Source organism: Salvia miltiorrhiza, chromosome 4, assembly GCF_028751815.1.
Source record: "Salvia miltiorrhiza cultivar Shanhuang (shh) chromosome 4, IMPLAD_Smil_shh, whole genome shotgun sequence".
NCBI lineage: Eukaryota > Viridiplantae > Streptophyta > Magnoliopsida > Lamiales > Lamiaceae > Salvia > Salvia miltiorrhiza.
In genome coordinates this window covers 36,330,748-36,348,618 of record NC_080390.1, presented here as the reverse complement: position 1 = coordinate 36,348,618, position 17,871 = coordinate 36,330,748, and the positions used below count along the sequence as shown (strand labels likewise).

The 17,871-nt window shown below is 35.6% G+C and overlaps 2 protein-coding genes across 6 annotated transcripts; one reads left to right on the top strand and one right to left on the bottom strand.

Moving 5' to 3' along the window:
- Positions 1 to 517: 517 nt before the first annotated feature.
- LOC131021393 (probable oxidosqualene cyclase) lies at positions 518 to 8,252 on the top strand. The gene is made up of 18 exons (XM_057950577.1): positions 518 to 856; positions 927 to 1,118; positions 1,587 to 1,676; positions 2,157 to 2,351; positions 2,446 to 2,530; positions 3,086 to 3,252; positions 3,340 to 3,528; positions 3,625 to 3,738; positions 3,811 to 3,933; positions 4,077 to 4,199; positions 4,414 to 4,512; positions 4,597 to 4,653; positions 4,729 to 4,775; positions 4,864 to 5,007; positions 6,346 to 6,523; positions 7,029 to 7,109; positions 7,706 to 7,789; positions 7,870 to 8,252. Exons 1-18 carry the CDS (start codon positions 653 to 655, stop codon positions 7,987 to 7,989), a joined length of 2,292 nt encoding a protein of 763 aa, XP_057806560.1. The 5' UTR covers positions 518 to 652; the 3' UTR covers positions 7,990 to 8,252.
- A 1,198-nt stretch (positions 8,253 to 9,450) lies between these two features.
- On the bottom strand, positions 9,451 to 16,461 carry LOC131021392 (26S proteasome regulatory subunit RPN13). 5 transcript variants are annotated; one of them, XM_057950572.1, is made up of 14 exons: positions 16,301 to 16,461; positions 15,628 to 15,713; positions 12,822 to 12,914; positions 11,901 to 11,960; positions 11,745 to 11,783; positions 11,564 to 11,638; positions 11,411 to 11,477; positions 11,198 to 11,279; positions 10,926 to 11,041; positions 10,807 to 10,830; positions 10,340 to 10,434; positions 10,180 to 10,263; positions 9,960 to 10,014; positions 9,451 to 9,814 (listed from the first exon to the last, which is right to left on the bottom strand). In XM_057950572.1, the coding sequence occupies exons 2-14, from the start codon at positions 15,649 to 15,651 to the stop codon at positions 9,684 to 9,686; spliced, it is 945 nt and encodes a 314-aa protein (XP_057806555.1). In that variant the 5' UTR covers positions 15,652 to 15,713; positions 16,301 to 16,461; the 3' UTR covers positions 9,451 to 9,683. The 5 variants fall into 5 exon arrangements, with proteins under 5 accessions (XP_057806555.1, XP_057806557.1, XP_057806556.1 ...); XM_057950574.1 differs by having other exon boundaries at positions 10,180 to 10,257; positions 16,301 to 16,413; XM_057950573.1 differs by lacking the exon at positions 16,301 to 16,461 and adding an exon at positions 16,037 to 16,265.
- Positions 16,462 to 17,871: the final 1,410 nt, after the last annotated feature.

Here is a 17,871-nt window from a genome sequence, read left to right as displayed (position 1 = left end):
CATTGCCATAAAAGGAAAGTGACATAATCTTGGCGGACGCCAAATATAGTAATTTTTACATAATCTTGGCGGACGGAGGGAGTAATTAGGAACTTATTTTTTGAAAAGTTTATTTAATTTGTGCAATTTATAAGTTGTTTAGGAGTTTAGTTTATTAAACACTTTTTAGGAGCTTAATTAATTATTAGCTCCTAAATAACTATAAGCTATTTTGAGGGGCGTATATATAAAGCTCAATCAAATACCCTCTAAGTCGAGAGAGTGATATATACGTTTAATATTATTTATGTTTCCTTCAACATGGTCCTCAAAATCGCTTAAATAGTCATTCTAAAGTTCATGAATGCTGCGTAACAATAAAAGTTATTCACGTTGCGACAGATAATTATTATATTAATCAATAGTATCTGATTAATTTTGGATGAACGCATGCATATCGTTGGCCTAGTAGTCGAGTAGCATTATTCATATAGTAATTATTAATTATATGTAATTTATATATGCAGGTATGGGCCATATCTAATATGAATGGATCATGCATGATGCATCTAAAACTTAGGCGAACAAGCCCCTTTGTCACATTTATATATAGTAGCACGAATGATTATTAACTCAACAGTTTAAAGTTGATAAAATAAATAAGACCCAAAAAATGTGGAGACTGAAACTGTCTAAAGGTGATGATGATCCATGGCTAACAAGCTTCAACAATCACACTGGAAGACAGTTTTGGGAATTCGACCCGACCCTCGGAAGAGACGACCAAGAGCAACTACTGGTCGACAAGGCTCGTAGCGACTTTGTGAAAAGCCGCTACGAGCTCAAACACAGTTCTGATCTCCTAATGCGGATTCAGGTGACAATAATTTTTTTTTTCTTTTTCGTATACATATATGGCAGATTAATTAAGGATGTTTTCTTATTAGTTTGCAAAGAAGAAGAAGGCTAGTGAGGTGGATGTGCCGGTGCAGGTGAAGATAGGAAAGGGAGAAGAAGTGAGTGAGGAAAGTGTGGTGACGACGTTGCAACGGGCGCTGAGATTCTACTCCACTCTTCAGGCTGAGGATGGTCATTGGCCTGGTGATTATGCTGGCCCTTTGTTTCTCCTGCCATTCTTGGTACTCTACAAACTTTTTTTCTTTTTTCTTTTTCAAATAGGATGGTTGATCGTTAGCTTATAAACTTTCTTGTTTCGTTTATCCCATTAATAATGACATTTCTTAAAAAAAACTACATTTTCTCACAAAAAGTTGTGGGTTTCACCATAATAACTGTGTCGAACAATAATGAATCATTAGCAATGGGATGGATGGAGTATTATTTTTCATTTTTACTTTTAAAAAAAATGAAAATTTGTTTGAGGAATGTTTGGTTTGGTGAATGAGATACATAATATTTATAAAATTGAATGATGATTAAAATTCAACTTTCGGTAATTATGTAACTGAATGATTAAAGTATGAGTCAAATTATCGATCACAGATTAAATCATGCAAACACTTAATTAAATTAAATTATTTTATGAATAATGCTTTATGATTCAAACCCAATTTCTCTGGCGCGAGTCTAAAGCAGTTTTTTCACAGGTTATATCTTTATTTATAATGGAAGCTCTAAACACCATCCTCCCAGAGGAACACAGGAAAGAGATACGCCGTTATCTTTACAACCATCAGGTTCATCGCTCCCTCCTCTAATTTACTAATTTGGGTAATTAATACGCCTAAATATACGGATTTATATTAAATTTTAGTTTTGCTCATGAATTAAAAATAATGCATTCAAATACACAAACATATACTTAATTATTTTGATTTTTCACACAATTGTCAATTGCCCTCAAATTAGTGCTAAGGTGTATGTATACATGTATTAAACAACTGATGTTCGAATTTTTACATTATGCTAGTCACAATGTTATTAATTTGCCACTTCAACTAGGCACGAGGCAATAATCCGCTAAAAATTGATAATTATGTGAAACATCAAAATAGTTGAAAATTTATACATGAATTTGGTGGCAAAATTTTAAATCATGGGCAAAACCAAAATTTTGATAAAAGATTATAGTAATATTTAGTGGCAATTAGGCTTTATTAATTAAGGGCAGTAGGCGGTAGAGATGAGTTTTTGGTGATAATATTGATAAGGTGCAGAATGTTGATGGAGGGTGGGGACTGCATATAGAAGGGCGGAGCGGCATGTTCTGCACAGCTCTCAATTACGTAACTCTGAGGCTGATCGGAGAAGGAATGGACGGCGGAGATGGAGCGGTGAGCAAGGCCAGGACATGGATTCTTGATCACGGTGGTGCTACTTACATTCCCTCCTGGGGAAAGTGTTTTCTCTCGGTATATTATATTGCATTTCAAGTGGGCCCAGTCACATAATGCATGGGTTTATTAGTGTTGTCTATTTTATTTTTATTTTGTTATGATTGTGAAGGTACTTGGTGTGTATGAATGGGATGGGAACAATCCAATGCCTCCAGAGCTGTGGCTTCTTCCTTATTTTCTCCCAATGCATCCAGGTTTAATTTATCAGACATTACAACAAATATTTGCCTAATTTACATGACTCCTAGTGACAGTCACAGTTAAAATCAGGCCATTTCCAACAAAGTTTTAGACAAAACTCTTTGTTAATTAGCTTTAAGATAAAATATAAATAGGGAGAAGTAGCAAATAACCCTCTATCATACAATCCTCTAACACATTTACCTCCTTATATATCTTGCCCCTCAACATCTCATATATAGTGCAAAATCCCCCCTGTTCCTGACGAACACTTAACACCGTTAAATATTTCTCATTATTTTTTCTTAAATGAGTCCCACTAATATATTTCTTACGCAAAATACACTCCTATAAATATTTCTACGCAAACCTCAATCTTAATTAATAATTAACAACTACCATTAAATATAAATTTTTGAGATGTCACAATTTATTTATTGGTACTATAATTTTGAGATGTAATTCTTCAAAAATTATGTCACTACTATAATATTTTTGTAACTTTTGACCGGCTTCATATGATTAAATCGGTTTTGGAAGCATTGTTTACATTATTGCAAGTGATATAGGGCGTATGTGGAGTCACTGCCGGATGGTGTACCTGCCGATGTCGTATCTCTATGGGAAGAGATTTGTAGGGCCAATCAATGGCCTTGTTTTATCACTAAGGAAGGAGCTCTATGCTCAACCCTACCACCAGATTGACTGGAATTCAGCCAGATTCCAATGCTGCAAGGTCTACAACTTTTGTTTTATTTTTAATGGAATATTTATATGATTAGTGATTGGAAGAGTATAACAAAACATTCTGATTCTGAGGCAGGATGATATGTACTCCCCACATCCACTCATGCAAGACCTTCTCTGGAAATGTCTCAACACTTTTGCAGAACCTCTTCTTATGAAGTGGCCTCTCTCCAAGTTCAGGCATAGAGCGCTACGCTCTGTTATGCAACACATCCAACACGAAGACGAGACCACTAATTACCTATGCATTGGACCGGTGAACAAGGTATCACTATTATATATATGGACACAAAACAATCTAGTAGTTTTATATATCAATCTCCAAGATTAGTATTAACTTGATATCTATGTAAAAATGAAGGTGCTAAACATGCTATGTCGGTGGATAGAAACTCCTAATTCATTGGCAGTGAAACGCCACCTTTCAAGAATAAAGGACTATCTGTGGGTGGCTGAAGATGGCATGAAAATGCAGGTCCCAATAGCATCATCATACATTGCAACTTCACTTCATTTGATTCTTGTCTTAACATGAACCAAATGGCAGGGATACAATGGCAGTCAGTTTTGGGATTGTGTTTTGGCAGTCCAAGCAATAATCAAAACCAATCTTCCTTGTGAATATGGAGTGATGCTTCAAAGGGCTCACCACTTCATCAAATCTTCGCAAGTAAGAGTGCGAAAACATTACAAACTTTCCCTAAGCCATTAGTTGGAGAAGTTGCATCTTACCAACTGAGTTGTACTTGGTTCTCTGAAACAAACACACACACACACACTTACAATCTCATGGTGTTATCTTCTACTCTGTAGGTGAGAAACGAAAGTTGCGTAGATTGGAGTTCTTGGTATCGCCATAGCTCTAAAGGCGGCTGGCCCTTTTCGACTACAGACAATGGCTGGCCAGTATCAGATTGTACAGCAGAAGGTCTCAAGGTAATAACACATAAATCTCTTGCTTTGATCAGACACCATGCATGTCTTGCTTAAAAGTATATAAATATAGGAGTAGAAGAGATTTCTGCTGAGCAAAATTTGCTGTTTTGTTTAAATCAAAAGGCTATTCTGAAATGTAGTAAGATTGAGAAAGGCCACAAAATATTTTCATCTCTTGTCCTGTTTTAGTGATGAAGTTGTTCCTGAAATGCAGGCAGCCCTTATGCTGTCACAGCTCCCCGCAGAGATAGGCGGAGAAGCAATAGAAGTGGAGAAGCTCTATGACGCTGTCGACCTAATCTTATCCCTTCAGGTGCTATTCAAGAAATTAAACTATCTTTTCTGCACACACACAAATGTGTAACTGCCATTTTCACTTCAACTGATGATGCTGCAGAATAGTAGTGGAGGCTTTGCATCGTACGAGCTCACCAGATCCCCTCATTGGTTAGAGGTATTGATCCAAAAACACACACCTTTTTTATCCAAGAAACTAATTAATTAACCAAATGTGGGCTTATGTGCACAGATGATCAATCCTGCAGAAACATTCGGTGACATCATTATCGACTACCAGTGAGCTACCTCATCCTTTCACATTTTTAGTCCATTCACAACTACAATTATTGGTAATCAAGCTTTTTTTCAATATTTATACACCTAGGTATGTGGAATGCACATCTGCAGCAATCCAAGGTCTGAAACTATTCAACAAGATGCATGGAGAATATCGAGCAAACGACATCGAATCATGCATACACAAAGCTCTCGACTTCATTGAGAGCATACAGTTAGCTGATGGCTCATGGTAAATAATCACTTGCTTCTTCTTTTTTCGATTTACTATTCCAAATCGAATGCTATATGGCAACTTTAGTGTCACTTTTATACACATATCAATAGTAAATGATACCGCACTGAACCAAACTCAAATTTTTAAATTTTTAGATAGACCTGAACTTTACTATGTATTGTCACTAACCGGGTGAGATTTTTATGTAGCACTTTGAATAAAATAAATAAGTTAAGTATCACACCCCATAAAAATATAAGTTTAGTAGCACATTCTTGTAAATGTACAAATATATCCCTAATGGTCCCCACATATATATATATATATATATATATATCACTTCTCTCTCTCAATATCTAATAAATAAAATTTTAAAAAAACGTCCACATCCCATCCCCACAAAATCTGCGAACAGCACTTCCAATGAAAAAGTGGGTCAAATTTAGAATCTTCTATCAAAATCAGTTTTGTCCTCTCTCTCTCTCTCTCTCTCTCTCTCTCTTTGTACACGAAATCAAAATTTTGACAAACCCTAGAGCCGTGTACGCGAACTCTCTGAATTTCCAAGGGAACAATACCGTGTCTCTCTTGTACAAGCTCAAATTTCATCCAATTTGAGAGCAAAATTTCACCCAATTTCACATAGATGATTTTTTTTTGAATTTATGAGCAACCGTGTACGAGCCGTGTATGTGTATTGAGAGGATTTTCTTCTTCTTTCTTGTTCAAATGTCTGATGAATGAACATTTGGTTGGTATCCTTCATTAACTACCCACCAGCAACCGTGTACGGAGCATTTAATTTCGTGAATTTAAGGTTGTTTCCTTAACAAGTCGTGTATGACTTTGAGTTGGTGTAAATGCACCCAACAACCATAAGATCACATAAAATCACGCCATAAACGTGAATAGAGAGAGAGAATCAGATTTTGGTTATTTTTAAATCAGATTTTAACGTGATTTTGGTTATTTTTAAATGAGAGAGAGAGAATCAGATTTTTATCACATAAAATCACGAAATTAATTTTAACGTGAATAGAGAGAGAGAGAGAGAATCCGATTTTTTGGTTTTAATAGTTGGTAATTTTAACGTGAATAGAGAGAGAGAATCAGATTTTGGTTTTATTTGGTTATTTTTAAATAAAAAACAAGTAATATGTCACTATCATTCACTTTATTGACTTGTACTTATGTACTTTAGGTCAAATGTGCTACAAAACTTATTTTTTATGAGCCTTGATACTTAACTTATTTATTTTATCAAAAATGCTACTACTATGTATTGTCACTAACGGAAATATATTAGGTTTATGATTTCTCGGGATTGAAAAATTGATGATGAGAATTAATTAGGTATGGATCTTGGGGTGTATGCTACACCTACGGTACGTGGTTCGGAATAACGGGACTAGTAGCAGGCGGCAAGACCTATGAGAACAGCTCCTCTCTCAGAAAAGCTTCTCATTTTTTACTGTCCAACCAACTTACCTCCGGTGGCTGGGGAGAAAGCTACCTTTCAAGCCAAAACATGGTAAAATTCACGGATTAATTGCAACATACCTTATACTTCTCACTTTTCAATTTTCGTATCAATTTTTTTTTATAATTATTGCAATTTCGGCTTTTCTATTTCTTCCTACCACCAAAAAGATTATGTGGATGTCAGCATAGGATAGAGAATGTCTTTTACTCTTTCTCTATTGAATTTTTAGTTAATGGTAATATTCAAGTCATCTTTTTCGATCATGCACACATTCACATCATTTTTAGGTAGCTAGAAAAGTTAAGGAATCTTCAATTACAAAAATTAGAAAATTAGTAAAGATTTGAAAATGAGATCGATATTTCAAATTTGAGTATAAATTCGTAATTTATTTTATAACAAATATTTTTCAAATTTTACGTTTTATTCCAATTTAGCATCATCTTACTCCCATTAATTAGTTCTCGTGGACTGTGACACAATTTTTGTCATTGCTTTTTTTTTTGAGGGAGTTTTTTTTTTTTGTCATTGCTAAGTAATATTGTTGCAACAGATGTACACAAACATTGGCAAGAACAAATCCCATATGGTAAACACTGGATGGGCTTTGTTGGCACTTATTGAAGCAGGGCAAGTAAGTTCTAACACCCTGCAATTTTTGTGAAAAAATACGATGCTCTACTTATTTTCTTTCATTTCAATCCATATTAGCACATCTACCGTCTACGTACTGATATCATTTCTTAATTATAGTGATTAAGAAAAATAAGGGTGTAAATATTAATGTTATTAATAGTCTTAAATTCTGTAATTTTTACCAAAAAAGGAAACAACTCACTTTCATTGGAACAGTAATTCAACTTATCAAATATTTGAATTGCATGATTTGATCAATAATGAATATTTGGCCCAAACTTTAATCATCCATTTAAATGATTATTCATGAATCTAAAATTAAATAAATTATTTAATCATCATTCAATCACATTAATCTTATCACAATATCCGTCTCTGCCTCACATGCATACAATCTTGAAACAATACGCATATTAGACGTACAATTACTATTTAAGTTTATTGAGACTCTCGAGTCTCGTGACTTGAAAAAATATTATCTTGATATTTAAAAAAAAGGAAGACAATATCTTGAATGAATTTTTTATTTCACGTCATATCTTGAATGATTTTGATATTTGACTTTTTCTTTTGTCCAAACATTGGGATAAATAGGCAAATAGGGAGCGGGGTCCGCTTCATCGTGCAGCTAGAGTGCTGGTTAATTCGCAGATGGCGAATGGAGATTTCCCACAACAGGTATAAATAAATTTATTTGAGAAATCTCTCTCTCTCTCTCTATCTCACATGAGTGTGTGTGTGTGTGTGTTTGTTTGCAGGAAATAAGCGGTGTGTTCAATAAAAACTGCATGATAAGCTATTCAGCTTACAGAAATATTTTCCCAATATGGGCGCTTGGAGCTTATCTCAACAACGTGCTGCGACCATCGAGGGACTAAAGTCTGAATATTAATTCATCTGCTCATCTCTTTTCTTTTCTAGAAAATAGAAATTAAAGCAATTGTATATGTTATGTAGGCATAGGCGCGATTCTCACTCCAAATTTCAAATTGTCTTATTTTTCGTACAACTACAACGCTTTCTTCGGGAATCAATATGTACAAAATAAAATGCACAAGCCGAGTACAGCCGTATGCGTTCACTATTGAAATGGTGACGCCACATGGTATACAATATAACGACTAAATTTGAGTATTGTTTATTTTATTTTTTAAATCCTTACTGTACTAAAAATGTTAACACCCACCTCTTTATACGAAACCATTACTTTAATGTAGATCCTAAAATTAATGAATTACAGTTGAGGTGAAGGAAAAACTACTTTATAATGAAGTAGTTTACGTCTCTCAAATATCTTGCTCTCTTTCTATTTTGGTCCGTACTCAAAACATCTTCTTAATCTACTTTTGGTAATAATTGCACTCACTATTACTCTTACAATCTTTACTTTTTTTGGGGCTCAATTCTCACTCATATGTAACACAACTAACTTTTATTAAAATTTGTACCTCCCTTAAAAAGATGTTTGGGGGATAAAGGGAGTAGTTTTTTTTTTTTTTTTAATGATTTCCCTAAACTAAATCGCTGTTAGAAAAGAATTCATTGAAACACAAATTTAAAAATGCAAAAACTTTTTAAAACATCACTGTTAAAAAAGAATTTATTGAAGCACAAATTGAAAATGCAAAAACCTATTAAAACAGTGTGCGCTAGAAGATTAATGCCCAAGACCTGAAATCTTGAATTCAAGTCTTCCGTCGTGTGGACTTTAAAATTTCATTATTTATCTATGTAATTTATAATAATAATAATAAAAAACTGTCAAAAACAAATGTTGATGGTTTAAAAAAATTGTTTATATTGTACAAAAGTTTAAAATTTATATCATACAACATTCAAATCAATTATATATAGTCTCACCTTCTTCCATTTTCGGCTTCTTACTGTGGAACCAAAATCTTTGAATTTAATAAAGCATTTTTCGCAAGTGTGAGTTCAAAGCTGCAGATTCGATAGTTTGATGTTCGATCCAACAAAAGTAAATTTCCAACTCGTCGGATTTCTCTATTTTACAATGGTCATTTCCCCATAGCGGCAAGAAGCACACTCTTGTGCACCCGGATACATGGTGCATTCAATAAATTCTAACTAGGAATTAATAAACACTAATTGAGAATTAATAAGCCCCAAATAAAACTCTAATCAGCCCCTAATCTCACTACTTGATTAAAACTTAATGAATGATTGCGGCGTAACAAGCAATTATATGACACTGCGACGACATGCACAATGAAATACAAGCGAAATCACAAGTTAATTAGACAATAATCTGATCAGAATAATTTTAGCAGAAATACAAGTCGAGTGAATTAAGCATGCATATATCTTCAAAGTGACAGTTTTTGCTTTCAGTTGAATCATATGTATATATATGAGCAATTAAGCATGCAAATATCTTCAAATACATAGCAGAGTATGAAATTTAATTGACATTCTGTTGAGAAACTAATATCTTCAAAGGCGGGATTAGGCATGTCGCAAAGCAAGATGAAGCATGGACTTAATCAGCAACGATATCGAAAGAAACAATGAGGCGGCAGCAGCAGCTGTAACCAATGTATTACTCACAACACTACTGACCTTCATCCATCACATCGCTTCCTTGACAAGTCTGAGATCTCAAATCACCGCCGCCTTCGGATTCACTTTTTCTAGCAACCGAATCTTCTAGGGCCTCAAGAAATGACGGAACAGTGAACTTGTCTGCCCGAAGATGAAAAAGAAAAAATTAACTAAGTTATTGATAGAAGGATCTAAATAGGGGAAATTAGTGCACATTTTTTTCTTAGTTCAGATGAAATGATCTAAAAGCAGAACATGAAGAGGTTATATAGATTTTTAGACTTACATTTACTGGGATCTATACCAAACTGGGTTAGATCCACCTGTCCCGTGCGCAGCACCTAGAATGAAAAAATAAGGAGAAAATCAAATGTGACAAACACTCGAAAAAGTAGCAAACAAAACATATTTTCAAGCAAATTTTCCATTTCGTTACCCCTCGTAAGATCAATATCATGACCAACAAGGTGATTGGGAAAGAAAAACTGGGTCAGAGAGAGCCTCACATAAGTAAATGAATCTAGTTGTTGGCGGAATGGGGGGCTCTGTAGCAATTCTAGTAACTCCTCCGGGGTCCATTTTCCCTGTAACTACAGAGGGAACTTCTTAATAACAAAGCAGATAGAATGAATTGGATTGCTGAGAAAGCCATAGTCAAAAACTTACCTCGGGTAAATATGAAGTCAATTCTTGATCTAAATGTAGCTCTTCAATATGCGGCAATAAAAATTCCGGCTTTAAAATATCACCTAATCCCAAGCCTAGATAACCAGAAGATTAGAACATATTTAAGCTGGACACAGGTTATAATAACCAAACACCATAACTCGAAATGCAAAGTACAATTTTTGAAAAAGAAACAAAATAACACGACTCAAAGATATCCAGCTGACATAGATGTTTCGTGTCCTGACATAAACCGACATATTTGCACAATTTGATGAGGTTTTGATGTTACCAACAAGGATTCCTACATCTCGATGGTGTGCAGGGCATATTTTTAGAATATTAAATCTTTGGCAACATAAAAACCTATGGAGATAGACAACGGGAAGATGGATTGCGATAAGCTGCCACTTTTTGACACACTCTCAGCTCATACCATCATGTATCAACAAGAAGAAAAATAATACCTGCATCCGGGTCTTCTGATACATCTACATCATGAAGAAAAAATATATAAGTTTTCAGAGGTGAGGAAGAAATAAGTAACAAAGGACAAACCAATTCATCATAACTTAACCAAGAATACCTGATGATCCTATGTTGCTAAGTATTCGTTGCAGATCTGCCAGTTTTACAGGTCCTGCAGATGTTACATCACTACTTACTTCGGCACCCATGCTGGGACCAACCAAATCTCCAGCCCTGTGAAAGAAGAAGCAACACCAAGTTAGAGACTCTCCAACAAGCTCCTAGTGATGCAGTGGGGTACTCATCTTGCTCAAATTTAGATATGAAGACTTGAGGATCTTATCCATGTGAGCTATCACTAAACAGGTTTCTAGATACTGTTAAAAGTACCTAGATGAGATATCATCTTCAAGAATAACTTCTGAGCTTTGCACAGGGACAGAAGCATCAGGTTCACCCTCAACAGGTAATTCTGTTTTGACATTAAAGGAGAAGGTATAAGAAGAAGGATCTTAGAAACTACGACGCTTATTGAATTCAGGTAGAAATTATATTAAAAGGAGAAGGTATAAGAAGGATGAAATAAGGTCGTCGTCCAAATACCTAAAGGTTGATTCAGGTAGAAATTGACAGAGTTGCATAACTGTGTATCATTCTCGGCTTTGGGCTCCTAAAACAAATAGAAGCAAAAGAAATTTTATGAATTGTAGAGATATTATACCCAATTGTGCAGATAAAGGCAACTCGTAATTTAACCTGCATCCAAAAGAAGAACTTTCTGTCATCTGTACGAAACTTCAGGATGTATACTCTTCCAGAAGATTGATTAACCTGCAAAGTACAGACAAAAGGCGATATATGCAAAATTTTAAACAAAAAACAGTTATTAAAGAAATCTTCAGGTATGAGTACTACAAAGAATGCAAGAAAGATGTACCTTCTCAAATCCTGCCTCATCAGGAAAAACAATTTGGTCCTACGTCAAACTTAATTAAGGAAAACAAAATTAAGATCAGACTGAAGATGGAAATAGTGAACATAGATAAGGCGTCAAGCACAGGCAATTAGCCAAATGAAAAATGAACTAGGATACATCCTCTACTATGTTTAGGGATCTGTCAAGCCATTGGAAATGCACCAGTCCTTCTTCTCCCTGCAAAAGGTACGCACAGATGATTGAAGAAAGAGGGAAGTCAAGACGCACCATTAGTTCACTAAGATGTGTGAAGGGCTTATAAGCTGTCAAAGTGTTTGGATAATTGAGCATATAAGTTAGAAGGAGAAAATTGAGGAGAGATGAAACTGGAATGGTATATATTGGGAATAACAAACCATAGTAAGGTTATTTTTGTAAATTGATTGTTGCTTATAAGAGCATAAAAAAATAAGACAAGGTTGAGGAACTTTTTTTTAGGAGCTTATAAGTTGTTGGAGCTTATTTTTACGGCTTATAAGTTGTTTAGAAGCTTATTTTGCAAAAAACATTTCAACAGTAAACAACTTGCAAGCTATTTTAAGGAGCTTATAAGCTCGGCCAAACACACTCTAAATCCTACTCCCTCCGTCCCGGTTATAATGTCCCAAAACTATAGGACAATACTATAACTTTGGGACGTTATAACCGGGATGGAGGGAGTATCACAGAGGGGCAAAGTAATTTTTAGTTTGGGGAAGAAAGAATATAAAAGGCTAGAGAAATTAATTATTACTCCCTCCGTCCGCCAAGGTTATGTCACAATTACTATATCGGGCGTCCGCCAAAATTATGTCACTTTCCTTTTATGGCAATGGTCCCACCATCCTTTTTAATATTTTATCCTTACTAACACTCTTTATTTATAAAAAAATCACTCAAAATTCAATCTCACTCATCTCATAAAGTGGTGGAACCCTTTCTCCACTACATCAAAATCATCACCAATTTTATTAAATCTCGTGCCCAAGCAAATTGCCATAATCTTGGCGGACGGAGGGAGTACGAAGTATGATGAAAATAAGCTGTATCTTCTCTTACCCTCCCAATACGAACAAGCCCTTTACGAGAATCAGGCAGCACACGAATTCCATCCATAAGCATTTTCCCAGCACGAAATTCCAGAAAAACTTCCTAAAGACAGAAAGTATATCAGTTATATTGTCAAAAGGAAAATTTCTTCAGTATACATTTGAACATACGAAAACCTTTAGCTAGCTTTAATACAGAAAGAAGAGGTTGTCTGATATAGTTGGACTAAAAACTCTAGCATGTTGTGAAATAGATTAAAATTAGAAATTACAGCAGCATAGACAAATTAAAACTCGTGTATATAGATCACCCAAACAATTCATTCACACATACAACTCATGAAGAGGATACTGACACCAAGCTTTCCCAATATATGATTATTTCCTTCCATAACTCCAAAAACATCTAGCCAGATACTCTAGTCATATATCAGATATCTGAAGAATCACATGCTTTCGGTATATGAAATTGACTTGGGGGAAAGCAAAAGTCAATTTAATACCCCCATAGTTCGAGTGAGATCAGCTAGTTCATTGGTGTAATAGCTAATTATATTATGCTAGAGATAGAAATTTTGCCAAGCCATGATGATGTGAAAAGATCTCTCGTAAAGCATGCTTCCGAGAAATAAAGCGATAATCAAAAAATGCAATGATGTATGCTTGATTCTATTATATACCAAATTACCAATTATAACAAATACAATGATGTACGCTTGATTCTATTATATACCAATTTTACGAAACTCTTATCATTAAGGAGAAGCTTTTGCGACTAATATCAGAGCCACTCTCCTCATTTGACTATTTTAGAATAGGTGTTTTATTTTATACTCATGGTTACCAGGATCACCCACCCCCCACGGCACTCCACCATCCAGATCACAGATCCTGATTCTAGGATCCAATGTTTTAAAGTACGTTTTATGAGGTGAGGCGCTTTTCTACCGCCACAAGGGCATAAGCATCGAGGCGGTGCGAGGGGTAGACCGAGGCGTAAATAATACAATACACATAACAGTATAACTAATATAATAAAACACATATAAACACAGCAAATATATGAAAACGCATAAAAACATGAGTTCATAACTACTTATTATGAATCATTAAATCTTTAAAATCTTAAACTCAAGTCCAATTAGGGCTGCAAGACTGAGAGAGAGAGAGAGGGGAGCAGGAGACTTTTGCCAGATTTTCTTTAAGTTTTCAGTGTTTGGGAGGATTTTTATTCCTTTTGATTTGTTGATTAGGGCTGTTTTTTAACAGCTCATGCAAAATTGAGGCTAAAATCAAAAGCCCATATAATTTCGGATCTTATTAGCCTAGAAAATAGGGGGGGGGGGGGGGGACATTTGAGCCTTGGCGCCTCTGTGAGCCTTGGTTGCATAGCTGCGCCCCAGCTGGACCGAGGTGTGCGCCCTATTCAGACCAGGTGAGGCACCACCTCAGCCACGGATTTTGACCGCCCTGCACTGAGCCCTGAGGCGTGCCTCAAAGCCTTCTTTTAAATCATTGCGAGGATCAATTTTTACCCAGATTGCTTGGGCACGCGAGCTGTATCAAAGTAATTGGCGAGCCAATTTTGAATAGTGAAAAAGATCTTTACCTTGATACTTATCTTGATAACTGATTATTGGCATCTTCGTGATTTTCGGACAAAATATCAGCGGCTATATGGTAAGATGTAGGGTTTTCGATGAAAGGCTCAGATGCGAGAAAAACGGAAGAGAAATAGGAGATGGTTTATGAAATTGGTGAGTAGGGATTGGCTCCACCTCTTGCAAGAATATGAAATATGGAATTCTTCTGTCTTAAGCCTGTGGGCTCTGGACCCTAAAAAAAAGGAATATTCTATGTTTTTATACTACAATTTAAAACCTCTGATACAGTTTCCATAATTTAAGAACACAGTCTTCATATTGAATACATTTTAAAGTTTTGCTAATTTATGTACTCCCTCCGTCCACGATAAGTGTGGTGTGATGGGAGGGCACGGGTTTTAAGAAAATAGTGGGAGATGTGTATAAAGTAGAGAAGGGGTCCCACCAAAGTTGAATTGTTAGTTAATTAATAAATGGTATGTGAGATGGGCTTTTTGTAAATATTGTGTGTGAATGAGGTAAAAGTATAAAGGTATATGTCCTAAAATGGAAAGACCACACTTATTGTGGACGGACGGAAATGGCAAAAAGACCACACTTATCATGGACGGATGGAGTATTAATTTGTAACAATTATCCAGGATTCACATTTTACACATACTGCAATGGGAAATTGCACACTGAGGTAGCCTAATACGACGAAAGTATTGTTGCATATCCGCAAATCCATCCTGGGATCAAGATCATGCCACAACCAGAATAAGTAGTTATAAAAGTGCAGAATTCTAGTAAACCACAACGAACAACTTCTCTAGACTAACCCAAGAACTATACGTGACGTCAGCTTACTATGAAAAATTGGGCATAAGCATTGGCCTACCTATTCAAATATGGTCAATAATGATCTCATCTTGCTCATCACCATATGATATTTCATATCTAAGTTTTAAAAGCAACCAAATAAGAACAAAGAAGTTTAGGATCCACAAAATTTCAAAGTCAACACCTCACCAAAATTTCAAGCAACCCCTACATTAATCTAGTCTAACTGAAAGCTAATCAACAGTAAACATCACATATAATACATGGTAGTCCCTGCCAATCCATTAAGAACATATTATTGTGATCATTATGAGTGCCCCGGTACACCATCGCAAACTAAAATGAAGATTGCTACAGATACAAAATAAATGATATAGCAGGATTACATACCTGAATATTTGCCAAAGAAGCCATGAGCAAAGCAAAAACCTTCTTTATATCCCTCGACCCTCGTATATCACTTTTATTGAAAATGACTGCCATCAAAACAGAAAAACATCAATTTCAACTAAGAGTCGTTTTTTAGGACCGGGATCCTCTGTCATGCAAGTATTAGTACAGGCCTAAATGGCCACCTAGCAACTTTTAGAACACTGCTTTCTGAAATTTTAAAAACCAGATTATATGTAATTTGCCCCATAATACTAATCCCATTTGCTAAGTATGAGATTAGTACGCTTATAATCAACTCAATCAACCCACTCCATGAACGCAATATATTTAACTCAGTAGACCCCAACCCAACCTAAGAAACTCCAATCGACCCCGCAAAAAAACTGAGATAACTAAAACAAATTACCGAGGGCATAATGATGATTTAAATCAATCGATTAACATCACGAAGCATTATAATAGTTTACTTATTACAGAAACTAAAACGTTTCATCTTGGAATCAAGCAGAAATTGCTAAAAGGTTTCAAGATTGTAGTATTTTTTAGCGGATAAAGCATTCAAGATTAAAAACGTAGATATACTCCTAAAACCCTAAGTATTCGAAAGTATAATTAGGAGGAGACTAATTAAAAAAGTAGCTGTCGGACGATGAATTTATCAAAAGTTTACCTGTTTTGGCTGTCTGTAAGCAAACGTGCAGAGAGAGAAGGGGCAGAGAGAGAGAGGAGAGAGAGATTTAAATATGATTTTGAGCCGACGTTGACAGTAGGAGGTAGGCAGCTGGGCCAAATAGAGTGGAAATTGGGCTTTCATGGAATCCAATTAACATTTTCACAAAGTTAAAAGAGTTGTCAAAAGGGTGAATTATATTCATATCCCTCGTTTTACTCCTTATTAGGGATGGCAATCGGGTACAATGGGTACGGATAGTGATTATTTATACTCATACTCACGAACTAAATGGATAGTGATTTTTACCCACGAAACTATCCATGGATATCAAATGGTATCCAAACCCGTTACCCGCGGATACCCGCTACCCGTCGGGTATCCACGAACCCGCTATCCGATGGGTATCCGTCACCCGCTATTCGCCGGATACCCGCCACCTACTATCCGTCGGATACTCACGAAACAAAATTTAAATATAAATTTACAACAAATTTAATAGAAAAAAAATCAACATAAATAACATAGTTCAAATCCATATGTTGAAATCCACAAAAAACAATGTTTAAATTCAAATTCATCAACTAAAATATAAAATCCAACAAAATTCTATAATTGCTCAACAAAATTCAAATTTAAATTAGATTATTAGAATTTGGGCCTTAGTTCAGTTTCTGTTTGGGCCTATTTTAAGATATAATATGCTAGCTCATAATCTCAAAATATATATTCAAAGCCCATATTTTATAGAATTTTTTGTGGATATTTGACGGGTAATTCACGGATAATTGACGGGTAATTGGCGGGTATTTTTCGCGGGTAAACGGGTTTCGCGGGTTTGGATAGTAAGTATCCAAACCCATACCCACGAACTAAATGGATAGTGAATTGCAACCACGAAACTATCCGTGGATATCAAATGGTATCCAAACCCACCCTAATAGGTTCGGGTTTTCGCGGATATCCGTTACCCGCGGGTAGATTGCCATCCCTACTCCTTACAGCTCATTTTTTAAAATACTAATAATAATTAATTAGAAATATATTATTTTATCCTATATTTTATTAATCCCCAATTAAATTCTTCAAGGAACTCGATTCCAGCATATTGTGACGGATGTGGCTGCGAAGGGAATCGACATCCCTTTACTTGATAATGTAATCAATTTTGACTTTCCACCAAAACCCAAGCTTTTTGTCCATCATATGGGGCGAGCTGCAAGAGCTGGTCGAACAGGCGCTGCATAGTCTTTTGTTACATCATAAGACATGGCTTACGTATTAGATTTCATCTCTTTCTCCCGAAACGGATCAGGCCTGCTCCAACAGAGGAAGAGCTGTTGAGAGATATGGATGGTATTATGACTAAAATAGATCAAGCAATAGCAAATGGAGACACTGTTTACGGGCGGTTGCCTCATAGACCTATAGATCTAATTTCAGACAGAGTTTGAGAAATAATTGATTCATCTGCAAAATTGAGTACTTTGGTGGGACCTTTATCGAAAGCATTTGGCATGTACTCAAAGACGAAAGCAAAACCGTCCAAGGAGTCCATTAAAAGAGTGGAA

Excerpts from the sequence above, each read along its gene's own strand:
- LOC131021393 (XM_057950577.1), top strand. The coding sequence starts at position 653 with ATGTGGAGACTGAAACTGTCTAAAGGTGATGATGATCCATGGCTAACA. Across the intron at positions 4,513-4,596 it reads ACCTAATCTTATCCCTTCAG|AATAGTAGTGGAGGCTTTGC; the intron begins GTGCTATTCAAG and ends ATGATGCTGCAG. Across the intron at positions 4,654-4,728 it reads GATCCCCTCATTGGTTAGAG|ATGATCAATCCTGCAGAAAC; the intron begins GTATTGATCCAA and ends TTATGTGCACAG.
- LOC131021392 (XM_057950572.1), bottom strand. The coding sequence starts at position 15,651 with ATGGCTTCTTTGGCAAATATTCAG. Across the intron at positions 11,280-11,410 it reads CTACCTGAATCAACCTTTAG|AATTACCTGTTGAGGGTGAA; the intron begins GTATTTGGACGA and ends ATGTCAAAACAG. Across the intron at positions 11,042-11,197 it reads GAAGATGATATCTCATCTAG|GGCTGGAGATTTGGTTGGTC; the intron begins GTACTTTTAACA and ends CTTCTTTCACAG.